At 44.5% G+C, this 20,503-nt stretch overlaps 1 protein-coding gene across 2 annotated transcripts in view; it reads right to left on the bottom strand.

The window, feature by feature from the left end:
• DRGX (dorsal root ganglia homeobox) overlaps positions 1 to 20,503 on the bottom strand; it is a 107,459-nt gene that overhangs the window by 79,716 nt on the left and 7,240 nt on the right. The window contains exons 5-7 of one of the 2 annotated variants that reach the window (XM_019555643.1): positions 20,266 to 20,438; positions 19,940 to 20,052; positions 513 to 852 (exon numbers count right to left, since the gene is read on the bottom strand). In XM_019555643.1, coding sequence (XP_019411188.1) covers positions 587 to 852; positions 19,940 to 20,052; positions 20,266 to 20,438 — 552 coding nt within the window. In that variant the 3' untranslated portion in view covers positions 513 to 586. Of the gene's footprint in view, positions 1 to 512; positions 853 to 19,939; positions 20,053 to 20,265; positions 20,439 to 20,503 lie in introns of those variants that run through there. The other variant, XM_019555644.1, reaches the window with a different exon arrangement.

Genomic DNA, 20,503 nt, shown 5'->3' with positions numbered 1-20,503 from the left:
GCTGGTTCCTTGCCCCATAAAGTATCAACTTCTAAGCATCTCCATTTTGAGAAGAGGGGGCTCCATAAGGAGCAGCTTTAGTGGACTTCCAGGTGCTTCTCTCTCTCCTCTGGGAGAGGCATATCATCCAGAAGAAGTGTAGTCAGGTTAAGATCCTTCTGCATCCAATTCCAAACAGGCCAGGGCTGGGCTACCCTGAGGTGTTGCCACTGACTAGATGGATGGCATTTGAGGTTGATCCTGTTTCTAATGAAGACAGTACATAGGGGCACCACTGATTTCAGAGGGAGCAGGCTGGAATTCTGGACAGTTTGGTATCATGGGGATGGAAGGAGACTAAAGACAGTTTCACAGACATTTCCAAACACAGAAGGTGCCAATAAATCAAGGGAATAATCTATGGTGGCATCAGGACGCATGAAGTGCAGCTAAGGCATCCTTTCATATTTGCCTTAGATCCCGAAGGTTCATGGTGGCCCTGGATCATCCTGGCTGGGTGGGTCCACACTGTAGTTTACCAGACGATGATTTCTGCAGGGGGCTGAAGGTTCTTTGCAACAAGCCAGTGGCTGAGGCTCACCCATCCTCATACGCTCTTCTCCCCTTCCATGTGTTCTTTGGCTGGAGAAGGCTTGTTGTCCTGGCCGTTCTCTGGAGTAGGCTTGGCTGGGGGAGTAGGGCTGCTGCTGGTGGATGGCAGGAGGTTGGCAGACTGCAGCACGGCCTCTGAGTGTTCCCGTGCTTTCATACGCAGTGCTGCCACACTGGCTGTGCGGTTGCTCTGGCAGCCATAAGTGGGGAGGAAAGATAGGCCCATGGGGTCTGGGACGCAGCAAGAGCACAGTGGGCTCCCTGAGGGAAGGAAAAGACAGGCCCGTCAGTTTTAGAGAATACTGTAGTCAGTGCCAAACCCCCTCAGTACATTTGAGGTCAGCTAAAGCCTCACAAATCAGCTGGGGATCTGGCCCTTCATGAACTCAGGAGCTCCAAGGCCAGTAAATGTAACTATAACCCTAAATTTGGGGCTCAGACTTCTCCCAAAAGTGGACAGGGGTTGTGCTTAGATCTAGGGCATTCTTTTAGCACAGGGATGAGCAAAATACTGTCTGCAGGCTGGATCCAGCCCACCAAATGATTCTGTCCACCCTGCCCTTCTCTCTTCCCCATGCTGTAGCCGGCTGCACCAACAGCTGCTCTGGCTCCAGTGTCCAGGCAGCCATTCACCTCCCTGGCTTAGCCCACCCTGTCCTGCCCTCCAACCCCCAGTGTCCACTCCAAGGCAGGAGGCACTGAGCTGTCTGCACACAGCTCTGACCCTGTGGCTGTTCATAGACCAGACAGCCTGGCCCCCAGCGAGAGCTGAAGCTCAGGTATGGCTCTCCTTGCTGGTGGGGGAGCAGGTGTAGGGGAAGGAGGGTTAAGAGCCAGAGGTTATCTGGGCCCTGCCAGGGATGCAGGCACTACAAAAGTGGCACTGCACTGTGTTCTGGCACACCACTTCGGCTGCACAACTGCAGCCGGGGCTGGCTTCTGCCCGAACCCGGTGTGGCTCCTACCTGACCCTGAATCCCCAGTATGTGACCAGGTTGGGCAGGAGCCGTGCCAACTGCTCTAGCTGCACCCACATGGCCTGAAGCGGTATGCAGGAACACAGCATGGCACCGGCCTGGCCACATACCAGGGACTCAGGGTGGGGAAGGGTGTACAGGGGGAGCTACAGGGAGCTCGTGTGTGTTTGTGTGCATGTGTTTTTGGATTCTCATGCATATGTTGCACGTGTGTGCCTGCGCGCACGTGTGTGTGTCTGCGCATGCATGTGTTCACAGCCCTCAACAGCTCACCAAAACTTAAGTGGCCTTCAGTCCAAATAATTGCCCACCCCTGTTTTAGCCCCTTTATGAGGTCATATCTTTCCAGAATATTAGGTCTCCTCAACCCGTATCAACTTTCAGTGGGATTGTGGATGTTCAGCTTGCAGGAACCATGAGGGCCAGATCCTACTGTCATTTCTCATGTTGAGGAATACTGTACTAGGAGAGTTGCTCAAGGTGACTTGTAGGCTGCGTCCACATGAGCTCAGATGTTTGGTTCCCCGGGGACAACTAGCAGTGGGACACCTTGTGCGGCTGCTAGTTGTCCCTGGGGAGTGCCTGTGCCATGTTCCCTCTGGCATGCAAGTTACCCTGGGTGGGGTAGGGGAGGCTGGGGCCAGCACTGCCCAGCATCCTTACCTGGGGTCCTGGGGGCCTCTTGGGGCTGCAGCAGCAGTGGTCCTACTTCTCAGAGCCTGGCCAGCAGCTAGTGTGGCTCCAGCTACCCAGGCTCCGGTTTTGAGCAGAATGCACTGTCTCTGCATGTGTCACTCTGCTTTTTTTTTTTTTTTTTTTGCAGATTTGTGGGGTTTTTTGACCTCTGGATATCCAGATGGCTGCATTCATCTGGATATGGCCTTAGAGTAAAACTTAGTATGACAGAGGACAAGAAAATCTTACCCTTGGATACAGAAACCAGCTGTGAAGTTTAAATTTACATGTGAACCATTCCCCAAATTCAGGATCACCTGGAGGTGCAATCAGATTCCACTGCCTTATTTTCTTCCTTATTTTTAATTGAGTCAACCCCAGCCCTGAGCTCTACAGTAGGAGGACCCCTCGGAACCACTGAGCAATGCCATTAATGATTTAGATCCAGGAAGCTTTGATTCAGTCTCCTGTCTCTGTTCTCTAAGCCTGAATGTTTATTGCACTCAATCAGTATTCAGCAGCAACAAAAGCAGCAACAAAAACCTTAGCAAGAAAACAGATTAAAGAGTGGAAAATGATATGAGAGGCCAGGGCAAACCACCATCACCCAGCAGCAGCAGCAGTGGCCAGCGGTGATTGGGGCCTGCCCACAGACACCACCAGCGGTGTCGGTGGCAAGGCGGGGGGGCGGGGTGAGCAGCAACTGCCCGCAGGTGCCACCAGCAGTGTCAGCAGTGCTTTTCGCAGGGAGTGCTTCGCCAGTCTCAGGGAATGCCCATGCACTTTTGCATACCCTCTATGCATCGCCAGCGGTTGGAAACATGACCAGTGTTCAGGAACACTATTCAATAGCTTGCGCCAGAGAGCAAGGAAGAATGCTGTGTCTCTGTGAGGGTGTGTAGGATTCAGGGAAATGGAAAGAAACTGAGCCAACTGTACTCTTCTAGATGCCATAAGGTTCTCTGCTATCCCTGTCGGTGAGGACCTTGGATTTGTGGCTCATCAAAAGACCGTATAGCACTTCCTGTCACAGAATCCAGGAATGAACATAAGTGATCAAGCAAATGACGCAAGGTCCCCGATCCCATCTACCCCTTGACAGTGGTCCCATCTAGCTACTGATTTCATGCATTCATGATTAGCTTGGGAAAGCCATCTAGAAACTTGCCAGAATGATGAGGTTGTCTCTTGAAGTACAAGGTAACTCATACTATCCTAAAGCAATTGCTGCTTAGTGGTTAGTTGGGTATCTTGTTTGCCTCTAACAGGATGTTACCTTGGTGGATTGTGGGGGAACCTTGCTGGTCTGTTTTTCTCTGAAACATTTTCTTTGGGACAGAGAACATTTTCCCAGCAGCCTCAGGAAGCGAGCTGAGGTTATATAGAGCTCTGGGCCATTTGCAGGATGGATTGGAACCCTCCTACTCCAACAGCACCGAGACAAGCGTCTCAGAAGGGAGGCAGAGGAGTCAGTGGGAAATAATGATAGCGATGCCAATAATGCAACTTTGTTTCCTGCCATTTAAAAGGACTGCAGCATGCTTTTATTAATACATGATTCTGATTGCATCACCTAAAGGCCACACCTGAGTTCAGCCTCACTGTGCTAGGGGCTGTATAAATGCATATCTGAATGACAGGCCTTGCTGAGCTGCAGATCGTATCTACATTTTTGCATTTGTCCCCTAATACCTTCTTTTCTGTCTTTGTGGGAAAGTAATAACATAAGTGCCTGGAAAAAAACACAGGTTTCTTTTTAATTATGTAGCAACATCATTCTTCTTCCTTCCCTCAGTTCTTTCAATCTACTGTTTTGTGTTGTTAAATGGTTACTCTGATGTTGGTTACATTTCAATGAGGAAAATGTATTTGTTTGTGGATAGTAAAAATTATAATTTATGTTATATACTGTACTGATTTTGTTATAAATCCCCATTTTCCCCATGTGCTCCAAACTTCTCTGTGAGCACATTTACAGGAGATGCTACTGTACAGTTGTTAGTGTGCATTTATTTAGTACGTGTATTACCAAGTACTAAATTAATGCGCAGTAACTGGAGTTACTGTACAGCAGTGCTGGTGAATGTCTTTTAGGTGACGCTATTGTTCAGTAGCCTTATAATACTGAGCGATAACATAGTAACACTGTCCCTGCTGTGATGCACTACTGCACAGTATTTTTCAGCTACTGCATAGTAGACACGACCTGTGCTGCTTAAATTCCCCACAAAATCCAGTGTTTGCTTTCAAGCACCTTAAAGACAGAAGTGTTCAATCCCTAGGAACAGGGAACAAAATGTCAGGTTTAGTTGTGAATGGCAGGCTGGTAGCACTTGTATTGAGAAGAGTTTGGACTCAAGACACTGTAAAAATGTTAGTTCACTGATCATGTGTTGTCTGACAGGAGTTAAAAAGGCATCTCATTTAGACTCATAGTCATTACCCTTAATTTAGATTTTTTAGAAACATTTTCTCAAGAACTCTTCCTATAAAAACTAAGGTCTGATACCTGCCATGGTGATATCTTGCTAATGTCCAGAAAACAAACAATTGTCCAGACTCAGCCCAAGTAGACAAAAGTTGACCTGGTGCTACTGAAAACAGAAGTGTGATATAGTACCTGCTTTCTTTTGGTTATTATTTCAATCACTTAGTCATGAGCCATATTTTAGCTGAGGGCAGCCCAGCTGGGGGTGCTGAAGGAGTTGTGGAGGAGTCATGTTATTGCTGGGGCACCTTGGAGGAATTCTATCTGCCAGACTTTTCATGGGGAAGATGGAGGACAAGTTATAGCTACAGCTCAGCCATCCCTGGAGAAGAAGCAGGCACTACTGCATTTTTTTTTTGGTGGCACTAATGCGCAGTAGACTAATTCTACTGCACAATTAGCATGGTTTTTGCCTACTGTACTAATTTGCAGTACAATTAGTCTACTGTTCCTTTAGCATCTTGTGTACACACGCCATTGTTACTTAAATTAGCTACAAAATCCAGTGTTTGCTTTCAAGCACCCTGAAGATAGAAATGTTCAACCACTAGAGATGGGGACAACATTTTAAAAATTTACCAGGATGGGAAGTAAATCTCTTCGCAACCTCAGAGATGCTCATCTGCTTTAAAAAGCTTCTCAGAATAATTATTGGCTCTCTTGATCCTCAGTCAAACTTTGCTCCCAATGGAAGTGCGGGGATTTTCACTAGCTATTCCAAAAGTTTTGTCTTAGTAAGGAAGCAGCTGAGGCCATTGGAACAGCTAGCAAAAGTCCCCACACTTCCATTGGGAGCAAAATTTGACTAAAGATTTAGAGTCACTGCCCAACTTTGCTAATCCATTCTTTACTATATTTTGTAAAGGCTTTTGGGGTCAATTAAAAGCCTTTGGAGGGAAAAGAACTGCACGCAGACACAAAAAAACTAAGCTAGCATTAATTTGGCCAGCTGAATACAAAGAGAGGGGAGATAGAAATGAATTGATCCCCTTTATGGCTACCCTGGATAAGTTCAGGGTGGGGAGGAGAGGGGAATAGAGTCAATCCCTGAAGAACAATTGTCACTCCTTGGTTAGAAAGGGATAAAATATTTATTTGTTTTTCAGTACCAGTCTAGGTTCCTTGTTTAATAATTGGATCTAATATTACCCAACGGCTCTCTGAAGTCAAAAGCAGCTGAGGTACCACGGGGAAGACCTGGATGCCTCCACACTGATGGGTCAAATGGTGATTTTTATTATCACATGTATATCCAGAATAACCTTTACTAGCTTGAGGGTCACAAGGTGTATCTACATGTGTTTTAATGTGCAGTAGCTTATTCTACTGTGTATTAAAAGTGACATGTAAAAAAACATGCTAATATGCTACTGTGCATTAGCAGTAGAATAGGCTACTGTGCATTAAGCATCACTTAAAGTGTGCACTTGTGCTACTGTACATTAGCACAGCCTAATGTGCACTTATTTAGTACTTCATATTGGAGGTACTAAATTTAATCTGCATTAGAAAAATTGCATTAATGCATGTGTAGATGCACCTGCGCTGTAGTAGATAAAAGCAGGATTTGGTCCTGTGCCTCTACAGCAATATGCAGTAGTAACAAGCCATGTATAGGGGAGTTTGAGTCTCACTCCACTTTTGTCCATGTAAAAGCCCAGTGAAATTGGGAGCTCTGCTACATAAAAAGCATAGAGATAGCTTAAGGATCATGCTGTGGGGCTTCTGCAGGATTCTAAATATGTCTAAGGTAGAAGAGGTCATTAACTTCATTGGAAATGCATTAATTTATGCCAGGGTTGAATTTCATTCAACATCTCATTACAATGACTTGAGAGTTTAAGGCACAACTGAAAATTAAGAGCTGTTCCAAGGTACTTGGGCTCAGATCCTCATAACTAAATACCTGTGCACTGCCACTGAAATGTATGGGAGATTTTCCACTGACTTCAGTGGGAGTTGGTTCAGGCCGTTGAAAGACAGCATATGAACTGCTCTGTTTCAAGAACTTACTACCTCCCGTATACTAAATTAAAAATACACAATTAGGTTTCCATTAAGTTACAGCAAATTCTGCTGAATTGATCTAAACCTCCTTGCATTCCTATATGAGATCATACTTTAAAGGCTCAGCCTGAACATAAATACTTAATGTAATAAATACAGTCTGAAATATTTGATCCACTTGGCAGTTTAATTGATCTACTACAGAGACTGACAGGAAAAATTAAATTAGTTCTGTCTTGTCTCTGCCAACAGCACATTTTAATTGTAAAGGTACTTGAACTATGATTTTGGTTACAAATGGAAGCCTTTTGCACAGGTTGTATTGTTTTAATAGTCAGATTCAACCTCAAAAAATGGAATGGAAGCCAGGCATATATTGCTAATATATATATTAGCTCAACAGTTTAGTTTAAGAAATTCAATAGCTGTTCCTTATGAAAGCCAAAACAGTGATCCTCTTTCAATGTATGAGTGTTTGGGTATGTCATGGAGGGAATGTAAAACATTTAGGAGGAGTCTGAAATGAAAAATCTGTAGGACTCCTTTATACCTCTTGGAAAATTCCTGTTTAAAATTCTGGACTGTTCCAGGCCATTGCATGCTTTTTAATTTACCATCAGGAATATGGGAGAATATAATTTAAACATATTTTTTCTGTATAAGTGTTCAGCTGACTGGCTTGCCCTTTATACCTATATGAACCCCACCTAGTAAATTGCCTTCCCCACTGAAGTATGACTAAGAAATATTCCCAGTACAGATTTAAACACACTCTGGGTATTTGAGTCGAAGAGGGTCTGACACTGCTTTCTACCTACATGCTGCAAATACCTAGTAATCCTGCTTATACTTACCATGAGGTCAGATGAAAGGTAAGTGGTTTTATGATAACTTCATAGATTCTAAATTATGGGATGGCAAGGACTAATTTACAGAAGCCTCAAGACTGTTTGACATTATTCCAGGCTGCCCAAATAAAGGGTATATTCCATGCTGAACTGGAGGCTGGGGTAGGGAAGTACATATGAACCTAGGACTGGAAGGGACCACCTAGATAATCAATTCCAGTGTGCTGCTATCACAGCCATCCATGCAGTAACATAACCAGGGTCGTGCAAGTGGCACACTAAACCAGGGCAGCAACCTAGTAGGGCTGCCAGTATGGCCATCTGCCCCAGGAGTCTTTGCAATGGCAGGAGCAGCCCAGCCATACAATCCAGCATATGCCCAGTAGAGTGGAATGTAGCCCCCCAGGAGGATGCAGACCTACTCCCAGGAGCTGGTGGGGAGTGAACAAGGCACCAGGAACAGCCCTTTGGGAGCCCACCCCCCTGCTTGTCCCTCAGCAGTGGCAATCCAAGTCAATGCTGCTGCCACTTAAGTAAGGAGAGCCCCAGCACTCCCTCTCCCCCTTTCTTCTCTCTCCAGTTGGTCAGCATAATTCCTCCCTCCTCCCTGGGTGCTGAAAGAGCTTGCTAACTTCTACATCCACATTATACATGTTGGGCATTTTTTACACAAGACAATGCACAGTAGACTAATCCTACTGTGCATTAGCACATCACAGCAAAAAACACACTAATGCACAGTAGACTTAGTCTACCATGCAGTAAGCATCACAAAAAGACGGTGCACTTTTGGTACTGAGCATTAGCACCAGCTACTGTGCATTTATGTAGTACCTCATATTAGAGGTGCTAAACTTAATGTGCAGTAGCAATGGCACATTAATGCATGTGTAGACGTGCCCATTGAGTCCAAAACAATCCACAAGAACATGTAGTTCAGCCCCTCCTTCACACCACAAGTCACAAACCATTCTCTGTCACCCTTCAACAAACTTAGGATCTTTAGTACAAAAAACCAAGAGCCTCCAAAACTGTGCACACCATATGAGGGGGGCAGGAGGGACAGGTACCACCAACGCCATGGTTTCTGTGATGGCAGGGAACTAATTTGGTAAATATAAGAACTGAACCATGCCCCACACTACAGAAGACAGCAAAAAAACCCAAACAAAACAACAACCAACCAAAAATAAATAAATTGAATCACATCAAATCAAACCAAATCCAATATAGCAATTGCCCCTGTCCATCTGACCTAGGGAAAAATTCCTTCCTGACCCAAATCTTGCTATTAATTTAACATGCAACCAGACACCTGAGCTTACAGAGCTGACAAGCCTGTACTATAGGGCATTCAAACTGGCCAAGTTTGCAATTGCTTGTGTACCTAGAATATGACTACAGCCAAAACAGGGTTCAGGATCTGGCCCCATTAGTTAGTGTAGGTGTGCAGATAATACAGAATTTGACCTAATATTTTCATGTTATGTGATCAGTACATGTTTATTTTACATTACAGGCTATCTTATGCTCTATTCTTCTCTTTATTCTGGCACATTAAGTAGCATACAAACACGCAAGGTGAGACAGCTCATTCTTCTAGCAATTTGCATCCGGCTTATTTGTGCTGTTTGTACAATTCCAAAAAATAATTAAAAACCTTTGGCCAAATCTCATCTGTAATTATGTGGGCAGAGCTGGCAGTGAAAACCACAACAGGCTGGTATACATAAGCTGAGAGCAAGATGAGTCCTTATAGATAATAGCAGTTTAGCAATTACATTCTACATTCCTTAAACATCTCCAAGACCTTCTTAAACTTTAATCGGCATCCATCCTTAGCCCTGCCAAGGTGAGTCACTTTGTGTGACCAGTGGGAGTGCTGCACAAATGAGGACTGCTCACCTGAACTTGGTAGTATTTAATCCTCCATAACATTCCAAGGATGTGAGGGAATGTCACTGTTCCCATTTCAGATGAGAAATGCTAAGGATCCAACCCTATGTCCCATTGAAATCAATAGCAAAAATCCTATTTACTTAATTCTGTGCCATAGAAACATAGTCAGAGAATCAGAGAATCATAGCTAGGTAGGCTACAAGGGACCTCCAGAGGTCACCTAGTCCAGTTCCCTACCTGAGGCAGGTTTATCCCTATCCAAACCATTCCATACACTCTAAAATCTAAACTCTACATAAGACTACTGTCAGCCCTGACACAACACAGACCTAACAACTGAACCTGCCACAGAGAAAGCAAGGACACCATAGTAGCCAGTGTCCTGCTTCTATGAAATGTTGTCAACATATGCTTAAGAGATTTGGGGTAGAGTGCCATGACCACAGTTACAGAGGAAGGCAAAACCCCGCATAGTCCATACAAATCTGACCGTGGGGTAAAATTCCTTCCTGACTCCAAATATGCTAAGCAGTCTGACCCTGAGCAGAGGGGCAAGACCCTGTAGCCAGGAACCTCCAGCTTTGATCCTTGCAGAAGCATTGGCACACCCCAGTCAAAGTTCCCAGTCTTGGCTGCAGCCAACACCCAATGCCTTTGAGGAAGGCTTAAAAGCACCCTAACACTTGTAGCAAAAAGGGGAGGGGAGAGAGAGGGAGTCCAGGAACACGGGTAACCAGCAAAGCCCCACAACAGGGGAAATAGCTAAAGTAGAACATAGGTGTAGCTACACCTAGATCATCCCTGACCAGTGGCTGTCCAGCCTCTTCAGTGCTGGAGAGTACATAACTTCCCCAGGCAATCTATTCCACTGCCTTACTCCCATGTACTAATACATACCAATTACTACAGCACTTCATGATCTCTAATGTATTTACCCTCATCATGAGACATGGCCCTGCTCTCATCCACATTTTACAGCTAGGGGCTGGAAGCACAGAGTCTACACAATTTGGTCAGGGTCATCCAGAAAATCTGTAATTGACTACAGCAGTGATCTCCAGACTTTTTTGCCTGCGTACCATTTACCTGCAAAATACTGCTGCTTCTACCCACTACCCGACACTGCCCTCTGCATGTTCATTCATTAGGAAGCATTTCAACACTACCATCAACACATGGCAGTGCCATTACTCACCACATATTGACTAATTAGAATACCCACCACCATTATTAAAACGTTGACATATACCTTTTTGCAAAGCACCCATGCCCTTGGGGGGTATGTATACTTCAGTTTGAAAACCACTGGACTAGAGAACAGAAGTGAGGTCTTTTAACTTACAGGATGGCCCCTGACTACAAGACCACCTTTCCTCCTTGAAGATCAGGTAGTAGCTACAGTTTGAACTCACAGCCGTTTCTACACAAAACATAAACCTTTTCACTGTTTTACATCAGGAAAGAAATATGCCTAGGGAAATTTAACATGTCACACATGGCCACACACTGAGAAAAATTCTTAAGTACAGAAGTGTATTTTTGAAAGGGTGAATCAGTGATAGAGTCAGGACAAGAAACAAGAGACAATCTCCTAATTGTACAGTATATTATTACTATTCTGTTAGCACCAGTTCAAGGGAAAGGCCGGTCTGTCATTCCCAATCTCTCTCTACCCAAGTAAGGTTGTACAACATTTTCTCATAATTCCTAGCTGAGATAGTTAGCCATGTTAGTCTGAAGTCAGGTAGAAAGCAGGCAGGGTGGCACCTTAGAAACCAACCAGTTCAGGAAAGTATAATTCTTCATAGGCAACAGCCACCTTTGTCACTTGCTGTACCTACAAAAACTTAGGACTTTTTGAACCAGTTAGTCTCCTAGGTGTCACCCTGCTCTGCCTTCTGCTTTCTATAATAGAAATTGAAGCATTATGGATCTACAACTCTAGCTCATTTACACTATTAAGTCGGTATAATACCAAGAACTACAACCATAGCAACAAACACCAAGAAGGAGCCTAATGAATGCTGGCATATCATATCTGCTGTGATACCTAATGCACTCTTTCACTTCTGGCAATGGTGAGGGGCTGCTATGAAATCAGAGAGCTGTAACTTACAATAAGTGGAGCCAACAGTGAAATATGAAAGTAATTCCCTGGCAAGTGTAATTATTTTTTCCTTTGCCCTGAACTATACACCACAGGTTCCAAGGAAATTTCAGCTGAATATAGCAGATATACTTTTGGCCTCAGCCACTAGAAAGGCAGAGTACTTCCGTTAGAAACCGGAGATTCTTGTTTACACCCATTAATAATCTCTTTTCCATTAATGAATTGCATTTATACTGTCATCCATTAAGGAGGTGCTTTGAGGTATCTCCATTCTGAACACTATAGCTTCTCCTGATGACTGTTGTTACATAGCCCATAAATAAAGCAAGTATTTTCTCTTTGTATTTGAGGTCTGCAATTAAATCTACTAAATGGACTGCATATGCATGGTTTACTGTAAGTGATTTATCTTGAAACACAATGGAAACATAGAGATTGTCAGAGTTGGCCAGTTCAGTGAATAAATGACCCCAATTTCTGATGGGAACCAATATCAAAACTTTCAGAGACATAAGAAAGCTTTTTCCCCCAATACTCAGCATGCATTTAGGGGCCAGCTAGTGTCCTGAAGTGTAAGGCTTTGTATGTCTCATAAATACTGATTCTATTTTTTAAAACTGCATTGTGGCTTTTCAGCTAGAGTGGGTGCATCTACACGAGATGTTACTGCGCAGTAGCAATGAGCTACTGTGCAGTAGATCATTGCTACCACACAGTAGCATTGGTGGGTACTAGCTATGCAGCAACACTACTGCATATTAGTAATGAGTTATTGAACAATAGTTTGTTGCGACTGTGCAGTAGCATCTGAAAAAAACATGTGGCATTAGTACAGCACAGTAACATTGGTTGCTGCGCAGTCATTTAATCCTTTTTTATGCTAATACTAAATGATTATGCAGTAACAACTCCACAGTCTGCTGCTCATGTAGATGTGGCTAGTAACATCTAAAAGAACAATGTACACTTTGGCAAAATAATGACTAGGAGATACTGGACATGTCTACACGAGACACTTTACTGCAGAGTAGAGATAATTACTGTATAGTAGGCATCACCATCTATATGTGCTGACCCTTACTGCGCAGTAATTTCCTCTACTCAGCAATTAATTTGCTACCTGCGAATGCAAGTAGCAAATTAACTGCTGAGTAATTACTATGCAGTATGGCACACGTAGACTGCTGACCAGAAGGACATTTGCTCTCAGTCAGCCATGCAGAAGGGGGCCAGAGATTGCTCCCTGCCCCCAGGGGCTGCCTGCTGCTGGGACAGGCTCTGCCATTGGAACCTGGGCAGGGACAATGTCCCCCTGCCCCAGCAGCAGGGAGCTCCCAGCCCCAGCTCTGCGATCACAATTGCAGAGAAGGGGCTGGGAGTTTGTTCCCAGGGCAGTTGTAAAGCGGGGGCTAGGAGCTCATAACCCAGATCCTGGGGGCTAACTGCCCCACCAGTGGAGTGGGACAGGAGGCTGGGACCTGCACTTCCTCTGCAGGTCTTTCCAAGTTCCTTGCCCCTGATCAGGGAGCCTAGGCTGGGAGCTCCCTGCTGCCAGGGCAGGGGGGACACTGCCCTAGCTCCACCACTGGACCCCACCCCAGCAGCAAGCTGTTCCTCAGTGGAAGGAAGCGATCTCCCAGCCCTCAGCAAGAGACAGCTGTCTCCTGGCCCCCTGCCAGCCCCTGGTGCTAAATCTGCTCTTGAATCATGGCACATGTAGATGCCTGCCCAGGGTGGGTTTACTCTACAATAATTTATTCTAGAGTAAACCAACCCAGCAGTATTTGTATGTGTAGACACACCCACTTAAGACTAAGGGCAGAATCCCAGTTCCAAGTGCAGTTTGGGGCCCCTATCTAATTTGTGATTCAGCTCTGGGCATGCATGCTGACCTCCTGGACAACCAAGAGAGAGCACTATATGGTTCAGGAGGATGTATGTGGCTCAGCAAGATGGATGGGAGGCAGCCTTGGGTTCTACCCTATGACTTTACTCCCACAGAGCCAGAAACTTCTTCACTGATCTCCATTCACTTCCACTATGGTGAGGGAAGGGTCTATGAGGACAAAATTACTTACTAGAAAATATAAGTTAAAAATATCAAGGTAAACATTTTGTTAGCAAGATACACTATGATATGAAATATAGTCTAGTCTGTACTGCAGGGGTCAGCAACCCCCGGCACAGCATGCAAGGCCATTTTGCTCAGCACACCATCACCAGCCCAGGCTCTAAGCAGCTGCTGTCAACCACAGAGCCCAGGCTGCTCTCAGCAGGCAGCTGGGAGGCTGCAAGCCCTGCTGCAAGTAGACTGGGCTCTGTGGGCCTACTGCAGCTAGCAGGCTGCAAACAACTGCTCCGGGCTCCGGCATGTCGGCACTCTGGCACCTTCCAAAGTAGACATTGTGGGTTTTTTGTCACTCCGGCCAAAAAACGTTGCCTACCCCTGTTCTACATTGTAACTCAAGTGATATTTTGTTATAGTGCAAATGTTTTGTTTCCCTTCTGGATGGTCTAGTATTCCTGAGCCAGAAAAATGGAGCTTTGCAAAAACCTGGGCTTTGCTTCTCAAACAGCAGAGTTGACCTTGCTTCAGTTCACAACAATACTTCTCAATCAGCTGGAAGTAGTGTATGATATTGGTGTTGCCTGCCAGAACTACACACTGTGGAATATTCCCAAAAGAGTTTCAATGTCTCTACAAGGGTGAAGGTTTGTCTTGAATCCCTGCCCTATTCCAGGCTAGTCCTGGATCTCTCAGCACTAAGGCCCATCCTGAAAGCTGTCAGATCCAGGTGGCATTCGAGATAAGCATTTGTATCATTCTTATGATTGAGAGCTGAGAAGGAGAAAATATTTTGGTTTCTTTATATCAAATATCTTGGATTATACAGCTTCTGGGGTGGTAGGATGAAAATGAACCATGGGAAGATAGAGTATTTGTTAACTAAATGCATCACCATAGTTTATTATTACAAGTATTACACTATAATTTCCTTTCTCTAATGCATCAGTCAAATATTTGTCCACTGATACCAAGAAGTTCCTGGATTGGTCCCAGAAACCCCGACGTCCAATGCAATCCTTTTTCTACACAAGAAATCATAAAATAACATTTTGGGTAGTGTTTGATTCACTGTCCATGACCCACTCATTTGTGAGACACTCTATACTAGACAGGCAGCTTTTATTGTCTTATTATCAAAGAATACATTTTAGTTTCCCACAGGGACTCTTCTCCAGTGGTGGACATACGTGGCCCTTCCTGCCATTCACACCAAAGGGACTAGAGCCACCTCTCATGCTGTGTAATAATCTGAGTAGATCCAAGCTGGATGGAAATGGCACCTTCATTCTAAGGGACCTATTTTGCCTCCAAAGGACATGAAGACTTCCTGGTGACTTGGGAGGGCGTCACCCCTGTCCAACACAAGAGAGACGACAGGAAAAGGTTTAGTCACCTCGCTCCTTCATAAATTTGCAAAAATGTTCCAATTTTCCCTGGAAAATCTCAGAACTTCTCTGAATTCTCCCTTTCTCAAACACCTTCCCCCCCAGAAACACCCTGAAGACCTGACCTTCCTGCCATTCCTGGATTAGCAGCCTGTGGCCTCACTAATTTCTACAGTGTCATTTATTGTGTCAGGTCCTACTCATTGGGCACATCCCCACAAGTGCTTGTGTGCGGTCTGCAGTGCCACAAACCCATCTGCAGTACCGTGAACCGCATGTGCCTCACCAGGCACACATTCACCATGCTGCTAATTAGCAGTGTGGTGGGGTTTTTTGATACTGGGAGATCCTGGTGTCAAAAAAAAAAGTCGCAAAAAAAAAAAAGCTGCATGGCCCATGCGGCAGCAGTGTGTGCTGCCTGAAAATGGAGGCTGGGTAGCCAGAGCCACACTCCAGCAGCCGGACAGGCTATGTGTGCCCGGATGGCTGCTGCTGCAGCCCTGGGAGGTCTCCAGAACCCAAGCTAAGGCCAGGTGCTGGCCCCAGCCTCCCCAGCCCACCCAGAGCAATTTGCCATGTGCCAGAGCACACATGCAGGGGTGTGCCCAGAAATGGAACAGATATGTGCTGCTGCTAGGTGTCCCTGGGGAAATACATGTGCACACTCATGGGGATGTGCCTATTATGAGCAAGGGTGGGAGAATTTTGTCCTGGCTCCACTTGCAGATTCTATAGCAGATTCTTTGCCAGTGATGCTACTTGTTTTATCTCTAAAGATAAAAAAGATCTCAAATATCTACTCAGGAGTTGGATTCCCCCTCCCCTGCCCTCAAGGATTACAAATTAATTCACAAGTCTGTGTCATTTACTTGTACCTTGTGGAGTGAGGGTCTCGATTTTAGCAAGACAAAAATTTCACCCTAAGGCTTCCTAACTCACAAGGTATCTTTTTCCTTACCTTACTGCCCTCATTGGTCTCCTTTTCCTCTGAATCTGCACCTGGGGTTTGGCTCTACTCCATGAATCCCAGTGTAAATGGTAATTGTTCAGTAGTGTTACATAGGTCATTTGAAGTGGATTCAAAATAAATCCCCTTGATTATCTTGCCCGGTGGAACCCACACTTTCACAGTACTGGATAAAGTCTCCTGCAAGCGTTGAGCTCTGTTGACCTAAATGGGTGGTGTTCCCACTGTGACTGAAATCTACAGTGTGGACCAGAAAGTAAGATTTTACCACCATAACTAAATATTAGTAATGAGTCTGCCCATCTTAAAACTAATGACACAATATGGTCCACATTATGCAGGCTTAGGTGCTGGTTCATGAAAGAATTTAACATAGATTCATAATATTTACAGTCAAAATGGACAATTATCCTCTGAATTCCACCCAATAAATATATGCCTGTGTCCCATTGAACTTGATGGGATTTAAACACATGCTTGAAGCTGAGAACATTCTTCATTTCTTTCTAGAATCACACCCCAAGTGATCTGGGAGTTTGCTCACCAAAAGAAAGAGATGACAGAATTTCTGATCTGCGTCCGAGCTGCAGCCCTCAAAAGCCAGTGTGCATGGATTATTGTTGGGACTGCAAAGCACAGAAATGGAAGAACTTTGATAAATCTAAGCTTGCCCCCAAACCTGCTGTTACTAAAGTTCTTCCTGTTTCTTCATTTATGCCAGCTTTAAAATGTGCTTATGGCCTGATCCAACATTTTTCAAACTGTGTTCCATGGACACTCAGGCTCTGCAATACATCATCAGGGTTCTGCAAATAGACTGGGGGTTATGGCAGAGCGGGCCAGGAGGCAGTACACCATCACTTTCAGGTCGGGCTGCCTGTTCTGCATTAACTCACATGGCATGCAGAGTCAGGGGAAGGGATTCCACAGCAGAAATGATATGAAAGGGCTCTGTAACTTTATGAAGTTTTAAAAACACTGACCTGATCCATTCAGAGAAGTCTGTCTGTTTGTCTGTCATCAAATCTATTGCCTTTTTAATGCATTCAACATCACAGAGTACAGATGCTCTTCACATCCATTAATAAATGCTGAGGTGGCTACTCTCCCTGAGTTGTGCATATGCACATTATTTTCTTAATCCTGGTGGTTTTTCTCCAGAAGAAGGGTCTTTGGCCACTTCTGTATTCACTGATTATTGAGGAGAGGCCCTCACAGAAGTGCAGATGGAAAGACTTGGGCACAGCCATGTCCTGATGTCCCATAACTGAAACCACCAAACCTCAATTACTAGGAGCCTTACCTGCCTCTGTTTATTGCCATCCCCTCCCCCCCAATACACACTGACCTCCAAGATCAGGAAGGGAGCTGCTATGTATTCTTAAATACTCCTGCTTTTGGATCTGCTTTTACTTCTCTGTGTACCATTTTTACAAATTCCTCAAAAGCATAGCCTCTACACCACGTTGATTGCAGAAAAATCTTCGGTGGTTTGAAAAAGCAGGGTCACAGAAAGAGTCGTGGAACCCTAGGGTTGTCAGAAGCTTTCTGGGACACCTAGTCTGGCCTCAATGATGAAGATGCTCTGCATGTGACAGCTTTAAAAAGGGATGTCACAATTACTCTCCATGTGCTAGAAATCAATTCTATCAATGTTAAAACAATAACCACCAACTTCCCACATGCACAATAAGGCACAAAATACAAAAATCCCCCAAAACAAACAAAATGCATTCTAAGCTTAAGACAGCAGCCCAGCTCACTAGTTCCTATTGAGGCCTACAGTATGCTAACACAAATCACCTTGACCTATGCACACCCTTACAACTATCTACTACAGACAGAGAGGCAAATCCATACCTGGATTTTTTTTAAATTGAATGGGAAGCATTAGCTCAGGGCTATTGGTTTTGCTGGTATTCCCTCACACAGGGCAGTCAATATTATTCATGCGTTTGGGCCGTGAATTCTGAGTCTGGATGTCATCTTTTTCAAAAAATGGGAACAGTAACACCATAAGGCAGCTAACTGGGGAACCAGTGGTGGGTGCCCACTTAGAGGGGGCTCAAGAGCAGCCCCTGCACTGCCTGCCCAACTGTCACCACTGCAGCATCTGGCCCAACCCCTGCTGCCACCCCTGCCACCCAGACTGCAGACCCTAGTAGTTATACCTCAGCATGGGAGGAAGGGGATACTTCAGGTAGACATGAGATGGAACAACCCCCCTATTCAAAATATTCATATGAGGCCAGTTTAGAGACCTACACCCCCTTCTTGAGCAACAGGCTGTATAATGCACACCTCTAAAAGTGACAAGGATTTTTTCTGTCCCTGGGCTACGTGACGACTATTCTAGAGAAAAACTGTATAGCTCAGTTTGCTTGTTAGTGCTTTCAGTAGAAAATCTGGGGAAAAATCATTTCAGGGTGATGTGAAAGGAAACAAAATTGTAAAAAATTGGTTCGAGTGGAATTAACTTTCTGTGGTTTTTGAGGGGTTGTTTTTTTTACTTTTTAAAATAAAAAATTCAATCTAGCTAAATTTCATAATGAAAGTTTGCTTTTGTGATAACAAGTTAAAATGATTCATTCTGAAAATGCTGAGATACATTTTCTCTCCAAAGTTTCGCCCACATTTTTTTCCTTGAATCAAAAGCTATTCAATAAATTTGCAAACATTTTGAGTTGTCCCAGAATTGCACTTTTGACAACTAAACTATTTGTCTGAATAACTGCAAACATCCCTGTATCAGAGAGGTAATTTCTGCTCTGAAACAAAATCCAAGATGTAACTGACAGTGGGCAGAGGACTAGAGTATCTGTACAGTTGCAGTTGCTTTAATCCTTTATGACCCCTACCCCCCTCCTGAGCACTGATAACCTTTATGGAGTTTGGGGCCAAGTAATACCTTGTGTAGCTCCTCCATAAACTAACCTCTGGGGCCTTGTTTACTAAAACTGCATGGGGTGAACTGCCTGCCTGCATTCTGCAATGGGGGCTGAACTGACCCCAAAATGCAAGGTCCCAGGAATTATAAATATTAACCTTTTTTAATATACCCAATTTTTATTTTTAAAAAACACAAATCAAAAGGAGTATATTGATGGGGACCAGGTGTTAAGCTTTGGGTAACTTTCCTCATAAAGTCTATTATTACATTAGTGTATATGGCACCAAAATGTACCACTTTGTGCTTGGCAGTGTTATGGGTCTTCACATCCTATAAATCTATAAATTGAATTCATCCTGGTTACACCCATAAATTGCTAGGCAAAGAACAGCTAATGGAACAGCTGGTAATTTATTTTTAAAAGATGCATAGTGCTGCTTTTTGGCAATGCTAGAGAGCCTGGGTACAATGCGTTCCCATCTCAATGCATGTGCCCCAGGAAATGGGGAATGACTATGTATATTCCCACACACTTATATTCAGGTAATGTAATTCCTTAAAGAGGTCCTACCACTCAGAAAGAGATTCCTGGCTATGTGCAGAGACATACTGCAAAGCCAAACACATAGAAAGAGTGGATGGAACACGCACTCAGTGATAGTGCCAGGTAATGTATGATACAAAAGAACATGTATTGTATAGCGAATTTATCGGTACAAATTTGACTCTAAAAAAAGCGCACACGAAGTAACTCTAAATGGCCAAACCCTGTTGCTGTACACCTGTGAGTAAACCCATTGACTTCAGTAGGACTAGTGGTATGATTCTGACCCAAATTCATGAAAAATATGCAGTTAGGAATCCCATGTTACACCTGCTCCTCACATGCCTCATCAAAATCAGTGGCATTACTCTTGTATATAAAGGTAGGACTTGGCCTTTTCTAGGAGATTTCCTACTCATTCGAGTGAGAACAGGCCCATTACATTGAAAAATCCACTATTGTTCTTAATTTATTGAACACAGTAGCTTACCTTTTAGAGAAGCAACATGGGATAAAGCCTGAGCATAGGTGGCTGTGTTGAGAAGAGTCCCAGGAAGACATGAAGGGAAGAAAGGCCCCGTTGGGCCAACTGCTCGGCTCAGACTGGCAGAGAAGAGAAAGCGACTTAGAAGACTCAAATACCTCACACTGGGGGGCATGTGTGTGCAGTTCCAGAACTAAGTGGGCGGGAGTGGAGATCCAACCCCAGGCTCCAACTTAGGGGAGTGTCACAATAGCAGCCACTCTGTGGTGGCCCCTACCCAGGGTGCAAAATGGCCAAACTATGCCTCTCCACAAGACATGCATTACTCTTACCTTTGCTGAATTTCCAGACTCTCTTTCTTATTCCTGGCTTGATCAACTGGAGAGGGGGAACTGAGGTTCCGAACAGGGGGTGCCACCTCCGTCATTGTTTCCTTTGATGCTTCTTGATCTGAAGCGCCTCGCTCTGTTTTCCTCCATTTAGCCCTTCGATTCTGGAACCAGACCTAAAGTAGGAAGAGGAATCAATGTTGAATGTCTTGTTTAACTGGACACTAAGCGATAAAGCTGT

This window comes from Crocodylus porosus, unplaced genomic scaffold (assembly GCF_001723895.1).
Source record: "Crocodylus porosus isolate Cpor-Errol unplaced genomic scaffold, CroPor_comp1, whole genome shotgun sequence".
Lineage (NCBI taxonomy): Eukaryota > Metazoa > Chordata > Crocodylia > Crocodylidae > Crocodylus > Crocodylus porosus.
Note: the sequence above shows the minus strand (reverse complement) of the source record. Positions and strands in the feature narration are given on the sequence as shown.